Genomic DNA, 15,417 nt, shown 5'->3' with positions numbered 1-15,417 from the left:
ATTCAATTGCATTTGGGTGCTTTGGAGGGTTACCTTCTAGCATCTCATCTCTAACCATGACTTACATGTTTCCCCATTGAGGTGGAAGTGAGTGTGTGAGGTTATTTACAGCCTCGATATGCATGATCTCCAGTCCTACATCTACCGTCGCCATACAACTCTCGTAAATGTCATATATGTGTTCAACAAGTGAACGAGATGGGTCAGTCATGTAGTTCTCATAGGATTGAATGATAGACCTACGGTTCAACGCTGCTCTACAAGCTGTGGCCTTTCTAGCGGTCTGATAAATTCTAACCATATCTGTCACATAAGTGTCCAATTATGTATTATCTCTGTTAGTGATATCAACTTATACATTATGCTTTTGAGGTTTCAATAAAATAGTTAATCATCATTTCTTCATGTATAAATAAACAAAATATAACTTATGTACCCTTCGATCCAGTATTCTAATCGGTAATTCCTCATAAGATAATTTTTTACGTACATCTAGGGATTGATAATTGACCACATGATCAGGATCATGCATATACTTCTTGATCATCGATAGGTGAAATACGTTGTGAACTGCTGATAGTTCGGGCGGCAAAGCTAATCGATAGACCACACTTCCGACCCTATCAAGTATTTCAAAAGGTCCGATATAACGAGGTCGTAGCTTGCCTTTCTTGCCAAACCTAAGTATACCCTTTATTGGTACCAATTTTAAAAAGACTTTATCTCCAACTTGAAACTCCAAGTCCTTTCGTTTGATATCTGTATAGCTCTTTTGTCTATCTTGCGCTGCCTTTATCCTAGTGCGGATCTTATCAATGGCTTCGACTGTCCTTTCAATAATTTTTGGTCTAAAACTCTCTTTTCTCTGACTTCATCCCAATGAACAGGTGATCTACATCTTCTACCATAGAGAGCTTCATACGGTGTCATTTCAATAGTTGCCTGAAAGCTGTTATTATATACAAATTCCACCAAAGGTAAATACGATTCCCAATTGCCTCCTAGATCCAAAACACATGCTCTTAACATATCTTCCAAAGTCTAAATAGTTCTATCAGATTGACCATTGGATTGAGGGTGATGCCGTACTGAAATTCAATTTCGTTCCCATAGCCACTTGCAAGCTCTTCCAAAACTTAGATGTAAATCTCGGATATCTGTCAGACACAATGGATACGGGGGTACCATGCAATCTTACGATCTCTTTAATGTACAATCGTGCCAATTGATCTAGACCGAATGTCATTTTCACCGGACCTCTCGTCCAAGCCGTTAGCTTACGTACTGTCCACTTTGGGTAGGCCTTGTGCCCACTTGTCCCTCACGACTTTCTGTTGTGTCTCCCATGATTCGAACTCATAACCTTACCAGATGATTGTGAGATGACCTCTTATGATGGGACTTAGTACATTTTCTTTAACAAAAATATTTAAAAATTTTCTTTAAAAAAAATGTCTACAGAATCGGTTTATAACTCTGGGCTCTAATACCAAACTGTAACATCTCCAAATTTAGTCGTTTAACTTCCTCTTGAAAACATAAATGCGGAAACGATTAAATTCTTCTTTGACCAAAATGAACATCATTGGCTTCACTCATGAAAATATATTCGTACTTAATAAAAATATAGGACGGTAAAAATAAAATTTCTCTTTATTTAAAAACGAAAGCAAATATAAACTGTACTGGCACTAAGCCCACGTCACCAGAAGTCATCACCTCGCATCATCCTGCATTCATCATCTGAAAATGTGAAGGGATAACGTGGAATGAGCTAATGCTCAGTAAGCAAACCTCATGCATATGATGCATGCTGATGATATGCATAAGAGTTGCTTGAAAACAAAATGTGTTTCTCATTATGTATCCCAATCCTTTCATTTCTTTAAAAACATAACATTGACGTCGTAAGCTCACTTGATGTATTGCCTATAGCAAATCAGAATGCTGTGGGTTTGGAACCCGATTGAGTCCTACCGGTAGTACCGCAAAGCGGTTAACATTAACATTAACATTCATCATTTCACCGCAAAGCGATGAACATTAACATTGAAACATTCATTATTAAACATTGGTCGGGTGCGCTGGTCCCCCACGCCCCATTTCCCACTCACACCTTTCATGGCATAGACATACATCTCGTAACAAAAACTTTCGAAATACATATCTTTAAACATTCATTGAGTCATTGACATTTTGAAACTTTTGTTCGTTGAAACTTCGTGTATGCTTATGGATGCATTGTCGTGCATGAATATGTCATGATAAACATTTGTAACATAAAACGTAATAAATATACATTAGGTTCACATAATAGCAAATTAGATAATACGTTCATACATTTAATCATGTAACGTACGCATGAAAATAAAGGGAGGTTTACTTACCTTGAATCCTTAGCAATTAACTTTTTAGAATGATGAGTGGAGATGTCCCTTGTCGCCATCGAAGTCAACGTGCCAAAAATCCTAATTCAATACTATTGATTAATAGAAGAAGGCTACAACAAACTCATTATTCGTTGTCATTATTATACTAAGTCGATTAAATAGAATTCCACTATAACACCATATAGAATGTTGTTCGCTGGACATAAAAATAATATTCTTATAATGAGTAAAGACTATTTTAATTTCATAGGTAGCAAAATTTATTAGTGATTACATATGGTGAGATGAAGTACACAAACACTAATCACGCAGCGCAATAACGTCGGGCAAGAAAAGGCCAAACATGAGATGCCTTGATGCTAAGAAAAGTTGAATTAATACATCTTAAATAGGTGAGCAATTTACTTACTTTATTCACTGCCCAACCAAAATTTGAAGATACTTAATTTAAAATTATTTGTCTATATGTATAAATAGTTTTTAAAGGATGAACAGAGCGTAATCCCGAACTCACAGATGATAGAAATAAAATAAAATAAATCCTCATACCTTCACCCAAGATGCAGAGGTAGAAAGAGACGCCGATAAGTTTTGGAAATGAGGAGATTGGGAGAATGTACAGTTCATTTGCAAGGAGGTGTAAAAAATAGAAAAAGCCAATACATTTGCTTTAATTACGTTTAACGTGGCATAAAATCTTTTAATTAAGTAATTAGACATCTAGTTTTTCTAAGTTAACTTAGTTACCATAAAATAAATTCGTTAGGTTACTACATTTCCACTATTAATTATTCATTTAATATTTTCCAATTGACTTACACAAAAGTGAGCAGATTAAAATAAGGAACATATTCCCATTCGATGTCTAGGTTCAATCCATAAAAAGACTAGTCATAATCACATAAATATATTATATAATTAAATTTAAGCTTAATAAAATTATAAACATATCGTAGTTAAAGAAATAGGCACATTGATCGTTAAGGCGTTCAAGGTACAATCCATTGCAAAAAAAAATAGTTAGTCACGGTGAAAAGAATTATATTAATTGAACAAATACATGTACCATTATGAAATTAATCTAGATAGACATTATAATCATGAAATCGAGTAAGCGGTGTTACAGTAATCATATGTAGTATAGAAGCTCTCTCTACATGCGCTCGCAGGAGGGTGAAAATAATGGACCGAAATTGCTTTCGGATCTTGAACTTGTGTGCGGGTTATTTATTTATTTAGAAATTTACACGTTTGCAATTTACTAGATTCATATATTTTGCAGTTTACTTGTTTTTATATTTATGTTAGAAATAAAAATAAAAATAAAATATATATATTGCTAACAGTTGGTAAATGCAATTCGGTATATGCATGTTACATATATGGTATTTTTATTGGAAAAAAAATCTTTGTTATTTTAATAAAAACAGTTTGTGTTAATTTTACGCATATATGGTGAGCTTCATTGTCAAATACAATAGACTGCCATATACGGTGAGATGCACTGTCAAATAAGGTAAATGCGGTAAGCTGCATATACGGTATATTTAAAATCGGTATCTAAACTACATATACGGCATGCGATAATTCTGAGAGGAGAGGATACGTTTCTACACATTATACATTCGATATACTAAGTGATCAATTAGAATTTATTTTAGTTTACAGTGATCATGCCTGGTTTATCTTTAACTACTGAATTTTTGGGTGAGCTTCTCTTTTAAAACTGGATGGAGATTTTGATGACCCTAAATAAACCTTGTCAAACAATTATTATGTGAATTATAATGGGGTTTCCTCTAGCATGTGGCGGTTATAATTTGAGGTTCAGTCCTCATTTACTGGTTTATTCTTAATGATACACCTGAGATTGAAAGTCATTTATTTCATCAGAAATTTTCTTCTCTCCTTTTCATTTATCTTTTCCTATGCTAAGAAGATTATATGAGTGCACTGTGCAGCTCCTTCCCAACCTTGACAAGGTGGTATTCTCAGATGATGTTGTCAATCAGCTTGATTCTGATGTAAACCAAATACCTCAGCTTTAACTACCTGAGAAAAATGATACTGAAGTTGAAATGCTCTATGCTTCTTGCTTAAGGTAAATAACAGGGAAACCTGACAAAAAGTTGTATACATTTTAAGCCCTTGTTTGTCTTTAATTCTCATATTCATTTTCAATGACATTCATATATAATAAAATATTTTGCACGAAAACTTAAAATTCTCTACTTTTTAATTACACGTTCTCCAAAAAAATTATTCAAAAACATCAAACAGATGCTTAGATCGTCGGTTTAGTGATCCAGTTTTCAACATGTCTTTTTTCTTACTCGACGTGAGTTCTTGCAGAATCTGAATTCGAATTTAACATTGGAAGCTTGGCTCTTTACCTCCTGCTTTGATTGCATTTACAGGCTTGGCAGAAAAACTTTTCAATTGCTGTTGCTCGTGCAAATTGATCAGAAGAACAATACAGGCAACGTTCTTGGACATAAACTCAACAAATAGGAAACTAATAAGGATAAGACAAAAAGGTAGAAGAACCATTTCTGCAGCCAATAATAATAGAAGTTGAGATTTGTTGTCCAATAGTGTAGGATTTATTTTTCAACAGCCAATAAACGCTTGGATTTTCCATCCAAATGGCTAAAAACATTAAAATTCAACTTGGTGAAAGAGTTGCACCATGCTACAAGAATTCATGCCCCCGTATATAGACCAGACACAATGCAAAACCAGCCATACATGCTTATCATGAAGCAAACAAGAAGAGAGGAAATACAAGAGGATGACTGAAACTCAAGCGATGGTGGGCAAATATTAATTCCTAGAAGTTGAAACTGATAGGTAACCGAGCTGCCAAGTGTGTTGAATGTTACAGATCATTGTTCAAATTTCTGATACATTTTGTCGGTCCTACATGAAGACATGGACAACATAGTATATAGAACCACCTTGTAATTTACCATGAAAGAAATAAACTGGTTATTAATAGCATTCTGGCAACCTGTCAGTTGAGTAATAGATTACAGAGCAGCAGATTTGTGAACTCAACTTTCAAAGACGAGTTCTGCAGGAGACCATGTGAGGCTTACCGACTTCTCATCCACCAAATTTCTACGGGACAGGCGCATCGATATATTTGATACTGCACAACTGGTAATAAAGTTGTCATTTATCAGATACGTTGCAGAAGAATTAGTCGATAATTGAAGAGCTCAATCATGGCAACTCAATCAGTATGAGTATTAAGAATGTCTTAAGAACATCTTCAAGAGACCATTTATAAAGAGCATCTTACATAAAATTGAGAACATCTTTAAATTTAGATAGTAATTTTTTTTATATATTCCAACAATGCTATGTATTCTGGCTCTTCATTTTGCCTTTTTCAAACAATAATTTCTCCTCATCTTTTAATTAATATATTCTTTTTATATGTTAACGACCAATCACTACAAATATGATTTGAATAATTTAAGGAGCGGAGTATTAAATTCTGTAACTTATTAAGTGCATTAATATAAGGGAAAATTACAGCAGCGGTACCAAAACTTTCGTTTATTAACAGACTTTGCCCAAACCTTTAGTTTGTGTTACCGTGAGTACCAAACCTTTGAAAAACTCGCACCTGGAGTCCAAATGGATGATTTCTGTTAATTTAACTGTTAGTTGATCCAAGAAATTGATTTTAACCAATTTTAAAGGAGGTAGAATGGTAATTTTGAAATAAAAATAAAACAAAACATAGATTAATAAAAAGAGAAAAGTCAGTCCACCCCTACCCCAAAAAATAAAAAGTACTGTTCATCGCCCCCACCCCTCCACCTTAAACTAACGCACCCCATATTCATCATCCCTTTCAAATCAAAGAGATCTACTAAGCAGTATTTTAGCTCTCACAAAGCAAGTAAGGAAAGACCCACTTCAACCACCGGTGAATCACAATGGATGGAAGAACAATATTTTGGCTGTCAATTGCAATTGATGGAACAGTCAAGTCGCTACTTCAGAGATCGAATTACGAGGCAACTGAGCAGCAACTGGATCAATTAATTGTGTACCCACAATCATTTGAGTATGAATATGAGTTCTCGTAGGTGAATTTGTGGATTGAACAATGGGAAAACCATCAGTTGGATTGGATATGAGAGCCTTTATTCGCACACATTGGATGTAAAATCCCAGAAAATACATTGATGTTTTGGTCCTATTTTGTTGAATCATCACCATCATATTGAGCGTTTGTGGTGTACATGTCTACTGGTGGTGGTCTGAAATGGTGGGTGTGGCCGTAAGGTGTGTTTCTGCCACCATAGATTACATTGACTTGGAAATTCTTGATGGAAATGAAATTGTTTCTTGATTGGTTTGATAATGGTTTGTGATTTGGGATGATGATAAGATGAGTTTTGTAGTGCAAGCGACAGGCGGCGGGACGCGACAATGACTGTGGTGTTGGATTAATTTGGGATCGGGTATCAAGGAGGTGGTGAACAGTGGGGGTGGGAAAGAGAAGAAGAGCAGTTATATGCTTTTAATTTATTTATTTTTTTGTTTTTCTTGTTTTTTTGTTTTTAAGTTTAATTCAAAATTACAATTTTACCCCTTTTAAAATTGGTCAAAGTCAATTTATTGAGTCAACTAATGGTCAAACTAACAGAAATCATCAATTTGGACTCCAGGTATGAGTTTTTCAAAGGTTTGATACTCACGGTGGCACAAACTAAAAATTTGGGCTAAATCTGCTAATAAACGAAAAGTTTGGTACCGCTGCTGCAATTTTCCCTTAGTATAATATAGCCCCCGTTGTGGCCCCCATTATTTGAATTTATAATGGGGGAATAGTATTTTTTTGAAAATTGTGTGGTTGAAAAGTTTTCGATTTAAGTGTAATATTATTTTATTGAAGATTGTGTATTTGAAAGTAAGAGAGAGAAAAAATTAAATTAAACTGAAGAGTTTTAAAGGGGGCTAAACAGGGTCTATAATAGTCTCTTGGAGTTTATTTTTAAATATTAACTTTCCAAAACAAAAAGTATCTTATGAAGTCTCTTGGAGATGCTCCAAAGGACATCAAATTCGTTGTCCTAGGATAAGTGCTGTTTTTTCAATGAAATAGCATTAAACCAACCCCCTCTAGAGAAGGAGTTCTGCTATATGTATAGCAATTTTGTACACTAATTTTGACAGCCCTCTCACATGGGGTGGGACTCACGATTATTTTAATCGTGAACCACACCATCTCATGTGAGAGGGCTGTCAACATTGGTGTATAAAAGTACTGTACATATAACAAAATTTCTAGAGAATAATTTTGCTATGTACAACTTTGTACATAGAGGGCCGTTGACAATGGTGTACAAGAGTGCTTACACATAGCAAAATTCCTATAGAGGAGTTCTGCTATATGTTCAACAATTTTGTACGCTAATTTTCAGGCCTCTCGTATGGGGTGGGACCTGCAATTATTTTAATCGTGAGCCCCACAAACCCATGTAAGAGGGTTGTCAACAATGGTGTACAAAAGTGCTGCACACATAGCAAAATTATTAGAGAAGAGTTTTGCTATGTGTACAGCAATTTTCTAAGCTAATTTTGACAACTCTCTCACATGAGGTGAGATCCGCAATTATTTTAATCGTGAACCCCACCGTCCCATGTGAGAGGACTGTCAACAATGGTGTACAAAAGTGTTGTACACATAACAAAATTGCTAGAGAAGAGTTTTACAATGTGTACAGCAATTTTGTACACTAACTTTGACAGGCCTCTTACATAGAATGGGACCCTTAATTATTTTAATCATGAGCCCTACCACCCCATGTGAAAGGACTGTCGACAATGGTGTACAAAAATGTTGTACACATAGCAAAATTCCGACAGAAGAGTTTTACTATGTGTACAATAATTTTGTACGCTAATTTTGATGGCCCTCTCACATAAGGTAGGACCCATGATTATTTTAATAGGGCTGTCGATAGTGGTGTACAAAAGTGCTATACACATAGCAAAATTCCTAAAGGGTTGTCGGCAATTTTGTACAACCCTCTCACATGGGGTGGGATCCACAATTATTTTAATCGTGAGCCCCACCACCCCATGTGAGAGGGATGTCAACAATGGTGTACAAAATTACTGTACACATATAGTCCCACCACCCCATGTGAGAGGGCTATCAACAATGGTATACAAAAATGCTGTACACAACTTTGTACACTAATTTTGACAACCCTCTCACATGGGGTGGGACCCACGATTATTTTAATCATGAGCCCCACCACCTCATGTGAGAGGACTTTCAACAATAGTGTACAAAAGTATTGTACAGTGAGCAAAATTCCTAGAGAAAAACAAGAAAGAGAGTGTCAGCTCGAAGGTCAGTCAAATGAGAACATAAATACATGTTTAGTACACTGTTGGATAAGACTACACTATATTAACTAATAAAAAGGAGACATCGCAGTCAGGTCCAATTCTGTTCAATATTGCTTACCAAACTTTGCCAGGAATTTAAAAATTGTACCTAAATTAAAAAAGAACGTACCTGAATTCCACCAAAATGTCACTCCTCAGATGCTTCTTCTGTATCAGACAAGGGTAAGAGGGTGCAAGTACCAAGCACGTGTCCATTAAGGCAGACATAATACTCAATGCAGTCTTCATAAGCACCTAACCGACAGCTGGCACTGGATGGTATCATCTTTGCTTGTAGCATGTTCCACAACTTTGCTTTACAATAGGGACACACCTCTGTAGGATGAAGTAGAGCGCCTCTGTTAATCAGTACTTTCCTTACCTTCGACATTGCAAAGCATTTAAATATTCCCCGAAAGAATCCAACATCCCCTTCATCCCCTTGATCAAGATGTTCACAAGGATCAGACACATACAAAACATCTGTTCTGCATTGTGGTAATAGAAAGCTTTTCCCAGATGTCCTTGAGAATCGTGTCCTATGGACAAAGTGGGCAGGAATGTCAACGTTATTGAACAAGCCACCCTTCTTACATCCAGAACAGTATATTAGCAGTTTCCCGAGTGCCCTCCAGTTCCCATCAATACTGTGACTGCCACTAGATTGCAAATCCAGCATCATCTTTGGAGCTCGTGTCCTACAGAACTCCTTCCACAGGACTCGCTTAGCAAGATCATCGAACCATTTGCATGCGCAAGAAAGTGTCGCAATCAACATTGGGTTCCAATTTAGGTGATGAAAAACTAGGAAAATGACTTCTTCATTAAGATGCCCTTTTGTGCAGAGACAACTGGCCGAGTGGATGCAGCGGTATTGCTTCGTGAGAATCATAGCCTTCACCTGCTAAAAGCAACATGAATAAATAAGCATCTTTAATTTTGAAACTCAATATCAGCCAAATTTATCGATCAAACAAGTGTTATCATCATAAATGGTACATTACAAATCTAACTGAAGGACTAAATAATAAGCTGGTCAGAAACAAACCAACAAGAAAATGACAGGTTGCCTAATCTCTAGGCTAAAATCTTAAAATGCATATGTTTTTCAACTATCACAGCGTCCTTCCATGCAAGGAATACACCATTGACAATTTTTTGTCTCAGTTTATCATGGCCCAAACCCAAAAGAATTAGGAATTAAAATTGCTCGTCGCATTACACATTGTAATTGCTATGATTAGTTTGTGATTTGTTGGATTTTTTGAGGTTCGGATTTTTAATTAGAAATAAAGAGTCCCTTGTGAGAACTAATAACCACCTTATCAGCTTGTAGTATCTGTATCTAAAGCCCGAATGTTGTTTGAGAACTTATAAGTTTTACCAGCAAAATTATCTGATCTCCAGCTCAAACTTGATCGGGATGCATTTTATTGGAACTGAGAGAACACATCATATGAATTGGTCTCTCATCAGCTAGCACTAGATTGACACCAACATTTAGTAAAATTTAGGGAAACAACTGATTGTATAGGTGATGGGAAATGAAGATAAGTACAACGATGCATTTAGATAGGATTTTAAAATTTAAAGTAGTTTGATTTAAATTAAGTTAGATCTTAGATTAGTTTTAATATTTTGATAAGGTTCTTGTATTTTCAATTTTTAATTTTTAATTTTAGCTTCATTGCCCTATATAAAGGGGCCTATTGCATCGTAATAGTTAGACTTTGATTATGAAATAAATTAATACTTTCGCCCCCAATTTCTTCTGTATCCTCTCCCCTTGCTTTGGTCCTCTTTCTTCCTCAATCTCGTTTTTGGTTCCTTTGTATTCTACGTCGACAGGACATAAGAAAGTCATGCAACAATATATTGTATTGTAGAATAGAGCTTCAACACCAGAGTTAGGTAAACAAGCACACTCATTTTCATGGAGGTGGTTTGATGTGTCAATGTTTCCAAACTGATTAACCAGAGTTCTGTATTTACTATCAACTTCATTGCTGCTCACCCAGCAGATAATGGATGAATTGGTGCAATCAATAATCTGATATTTGAATTGAATGAACATAAAAAAATAAAAGTGGCTTGAGTTCTTGTATCAGTGGATCATCTTAGGGAAAAATGAAGTGCCACGTTGAAGAGGAAGCTAGAATGCAAAACTGAGATGAGATCTAGCCCTTGTTTGATTCCCATTTTTTGGAGAAAATGAATTCTTCAACAATGTTTTGATATAATTTCAACCATACATTCTTCAATAAAATAATATTACACGCAAATCCAAAACTTTTCCTTATTTTTTAACCACACATTTCACATCAATACACTATTCAAAAATTCATTTTCCCCATCAAAATGGGGCTCAAACAAGGGCAATCTTCAATTGTTCTTTAATAGCTTGGAAGTGGAGCAGTCAGCTATAGTTGGTTGTAGGATTGAATCTTGTTTGAAGAAGGAAATGATAATTTTATTATTAACAAATTTTCATTTTATAACTTCTAGGAGTAATGTTTCTTTCCTCTAGTTGCCTATTATATACGTGGTAGACGGGTTTCATGATGGGCACTTCTCATTTTTTGTGTCATCCCATTAATTCAAGAATATTGAAGAGAAAGATCAAATACTCACAATAGTAATTCAAAAATCTAGAAGAAGAATTCATAATCAATAATCAAGATTAAAGATCAGGAACACGATTCAAAAGTTATTATTCAGGATTCATCATTCAAGATACAAATCAATGAATCAAGGTATGTTCCGCATTAATTATTTTTTTTGGTAATTTGACATGGAGATCTTGTCAATTATGTAAGGTCTATAAAGTTTAAATTTCATAAATAATAAACAAATCATACATACTGCAACATGACAGCATTAGAATCTCAGATTATCAATCCACTTCCAACACCATATCATACTACATAATTCACAAACAATAAAATGATAAAAAGAAGAAGAATAAAGGTAAAAATGAAAAAGAAAAGGAGGTCATATATCCATAAAGCATCTGGTACAAATGAGAGCAAGTACCAAAAATTTAAAGCCACGAGTCATCAAATCCAATTAAAGTAACAAAAAGAATAGTCATGTGAACCTGCATTCATGATAAAAGAACTTCATTAAACCCGAATCCATATAATATTTAGAACCAAAACTCACTTCAATTTACTCATAATTACACAGGAGAAGCAGAAATTTCCACTTAGAATAGATTCTTCAAGGGCCACATATTACCAATCTTTGTTTAGAAACCCAAAAGAAAACATACAATTTGACTTCAAAATAAACAAGCACGAACTGGGCTAGATCGGAAAAATCTTGAATCAGCCCCAAATTCTAACCTCAACTCAAATTCAGTACTTTAAGTATCAGCCCAGAAATCATAGCAAAAAGACCCACCTGCATTAACAAGGGTAAAAAAAAAAAGGATTTTAGGATTCGCATATAAATGCAAGGAAGGAGCAAATCCACAAATAGGTCAAACAAAACAAAACAAAAAAATTACCTGAATAAACATGCGAGAAATACTAACTTATTTAGAATTTCTAACTTATTTAGAATTTACTTTTTGCCATAAAAATAAAAAAGTTACAGTATCAGAATCTGCAAAATCTGGGGGTTAAGAAAGGGGTTTCAAGATTCATATTGGAAAAGGAAAAATGAAATATATTTGTGGTGAATGAAAAAATAGAAAAATGATGGTTACCAGTAATGCAATTTTGCATTAAAATATTGGAAGGTGTGGGCGATTGATACAAATACAATGCAAGTAGACAAAGGCAGTCAAGTCAGGTGCATATAGCTTAGCTTATCGACTCTGCTTCCTTTAATAATTATATGTCGTCATCGGTTCAATATAGTCTACCTCTCATTTGTCTGTATTGTGCTGTTCAGAATGAACTTTCCCTCTTCTAGATCTCGATTCATTATATCCTATTTTTAGCATCCATTCTAACAATAGCTACGTGTATATCCATGTTGTCGAGTCGAGTTACGTAGTGAATAATTATGTTTGGTGTACAATTTTTTTTTATGATGTTGTTGACAACATGTCACGTGTTGAGTAGTATCTTAAATTTTAAAAGGTATAATTCGAATTGCTAGCATGACTTAATGGATACGACTATGCCTACCTTTGCTAATTATTAAAATTTGTATCCCATTACATAAACATAAAATTCGTTATATTTGTTTGCCGAAGTTAGTACCAACTTACTCTAATATTTGGTACTAAAAAAATAGCAACTTTGTAGCGTGAATTTTGGAAATAATCATTATCTTATAGCCTATTAAGCCTCGAGCCTTTTTTTTCTTTTTAAAATTCATTTTCAACCACATTCTCTTATAAAATAATTTTACATGTAAATCCAATTTTTTTCCATAAATTTTAACCACACATTTATCAAAAAATCACCTTCAGAAAACATATTTTCCCAAAAAAAAAAAAAATGAGGTGCTCAAATAGGGAGTAAGTCAATAAAAATCTTATTTGAAAAACTTAAGATGTGCCATCTATATCTAACATTCCCATCAACTTTATATTGGAAATGGTTATATTTTGAGCAGACTTTTGAGTTCAAAATTAAGTAGGATCGACGAAGCCAGGTATGCTTATTTTCTACTACTTGAGATAAATAATATTATGTATTTGTTTATAATAAACCATTAAGAGCCTGTTTTGAAGTGATTTCCAGAATTAATTTTTTGACCGTTAGAAAAAAAAATGGATTCCACTTATGATAGAAAAAGTCAAATATGATGGCTGGAACGATGAAATAACGGTCAAAAAATCAACTTTTTTTACGGGAAAAAAAACTCCCCAATAGGCTCTAAGTATTGAATAGAATATATGGATTTATAGTTGGGGTTGTGTTCGGTGTACATAATTTGAGTATATATAAGTGTTCACACCCTTCACAAGTAGTGGGACCCGGACGAGGTGGGTCCACTCCCATGTGAGGAGTGGTGACACTCCTATGTACATATTCTATATACATCAAGACGTGCCCCCCATGGCACTTCTCCATTGGCAAAGGACGGACGCTGTCAAACCTGGCAGAGCAGAGGTCGTGAGTTCGAAACATGGGGCTCTTGGAAGGCAAGAATTTATTCTTGGAAGGCAAGGGAACATTTGGAAGGCAAGGATTTATTCTTGGAAGGCAAGGTGCAACTTGGATTGGCTTGCTTGGCACTTTGTCAGACCAGGTGGGGAGCGCTCGGACCCTGGCCAGTTGGAGGCACATCCTGCGATTAACCGGACTGTGTGAAGAGGGGCCGGATCACAGACCCAAGGATTAGTCTAGAATAGGACACCTTGTAAAAAAAAAAAAAAAAAAAAGACTTGTCCTTAAAGTTATCCCTTTAAAACTTAGGTATCGTGAATTTGATTGATAAGCATTTGACCCACCCCAAAACAACACTTTATTCTTTCAAAATGTGCGGTGAAGGAGAAACCCATAATTTGTTCCAAAGAAGTTCTCTTCACATCTTGCAAAACCTTGTCCGTAATCATTTTTCCGGAGGAAATAAATTAAAGCTTTGTAAATTAAAATCAAATTTTTAGTAAATTTTAATAAAAATTAATGAAACATATGATAGAAAAATTATTGTCTAGTGAAATATTTAGTTAATTTTTTTTTTTTTTTTTTTATAATTATCTGTTTGTGTTTATTTATAGTAGCCATGGTGCCTATATCTTATTTGATGCATGAATGTTGGAAAATGCAACACCTACTAGTATCAGATGAATTTAAAGAAAATTAGATATACCTTTCACTTAAATGATTTTTGTTCCACAAATTTCTATTTTTCTCCTATGCAGATTTCAAAATATGTTCAAATGGAAGCAAAAAGAATGTGACTGCTTATATCATAGTTGGAGTTCTGTCAGCATTTGCTATTTTCATGATACTTGGCATCCTTTGGTGGAAAGGCTATTTGGGAGGAAGAAAACGAGCAAGAACAGGTGATGTCTATGATTGTGTAAACATAAGCAGATTTGTAGATGGTTATTTCAGTTTGTGCATATCGGTCAAGTTGAATGTTTTAGTTTAAAAGATCGGTTGAGTCATAAACAATTTCAGTTCTTGTACATTAGGCCTTTCCTACGAATTTTTTCCATATTTTATAGCTGCTATAGTGCAAATTCTTTGTTTTTTTTGGTTCAAATTTTCCGTGCCTCTAGAATATTTGTTTGATCCGAAAATGCAAAAATGAAAAAACAAAGGCTTATGCTGACACCATGGGACATCCACCTTAATGATTTTCCTTTTTTTATTTTATTTTACGGGGACAGGTTTTGAAGATCTAGAATTGCAAACAGTTGCTTTTAGTTTGAAACAAATTAAAGCTGCCACTAACAACTTTGATGCTGGAAACAAGATCGGAGAAGGTGGTTTTGGTTCCGTGTACAAGGTATTGTTTTTGGTGAAAGATAATTAATTCCGTCTTCATTTTCATCATTCATATTTCTGATTGGCTAACTGGTGTAGGGTCAACTATATGATGGTACCGTAATTGCTGTGAAGCAGCTCTCATCTAGATCAAGGCAAGGAAACCGTGAATTTCTGAACGAGATTGGCATGATTTCGTGTTTACAACACCC

General features: G+C 34.8%; 1 protein-coding gene across 9 annotated transcripts; it reads right to left on the bottom strand.

Moving 5' to 3' along the window:
* Positions 1–4,955: 4,955 nt before the first annotated feature.
* Positions 4,956–12,657, bottom strand: LOC111372611 (EID1-like F-box protein 2). Of its 9 annotated transcripts, none has more exons than XM_022994987.1 (5): positions 12,520–12,657; positions 12,155–12,212; positions 11,844–11,907; positions 8,941–9,714; positions 4,956–5,549 (listed from the first exon to the last, which is right to left on the bottom strand). In XM_022994987.1, exons 3-4 carry the CDS (start codon positions 11,865–11,867, stop codon positions 8,959–8,961), a joined length of 780 nt encoding a protein of 259 aa, XP_022850755.1. In that variant the 5' UTR covers positions 11,868–11,907; positions 12,155–12,212; positions 12,520–12,657; the 3' UTR covers positions 4,956–5,549; positions 8,941–8,958. The 9 variants fall into 9 exon arrangements, with proteins under 9 accessions (XP_022850755.1, XP_022850754.1, XP_022850756.1 ...); XM_022994986.1 differs by lacking the exon at positions 12,520–12,657 and adding an exon at positions 12,319–12,513; XM_022994988.1 differs by lacking the exon at positions 12,520–12,657 and adding an exon at positions 12,319–12,513 and having other exon boundaries at positions 8,941–9,711.
* Positions 12,658–15,417: the final 2,760 nt, after the last annotated feature.

This window comes from Olea europaea, unplaced genomic scaffold (assembly GCF_002742605.1).
Source record: "Olea europaea var. sylvestris unplaced genomic scaffold, O_europaea_v1 scaffold1016, whole genome shotgun sequence".
Taxonomy (NCBI): Eukaryota; Viridiplantae; Streptophyta; class Magnoliopsida; order Lamiales; family Oleaceae; genus Olea; species Olea europaea.
This window is presented reverse-complemented; position numbering and strand designations above follow the sequence as displayed.

What these genes read in the sequence shown, in the direction of transcription:
- LOC111372611 (XM_022994987.1), bottom strand. Translation starts at nt 11,867, where the DNA reads ATGACTCGTGGCTTTAAATTTTTG. An exon ending in CTCGTGGCTTTAAATTTTTG is followed by an intron (nt 9,715 to 11,843) that starts GTACTTGCTCTC and finishes TGTTGCTTTTAG; the next exon opens with CAGGTGAAGGCTATGATTCT.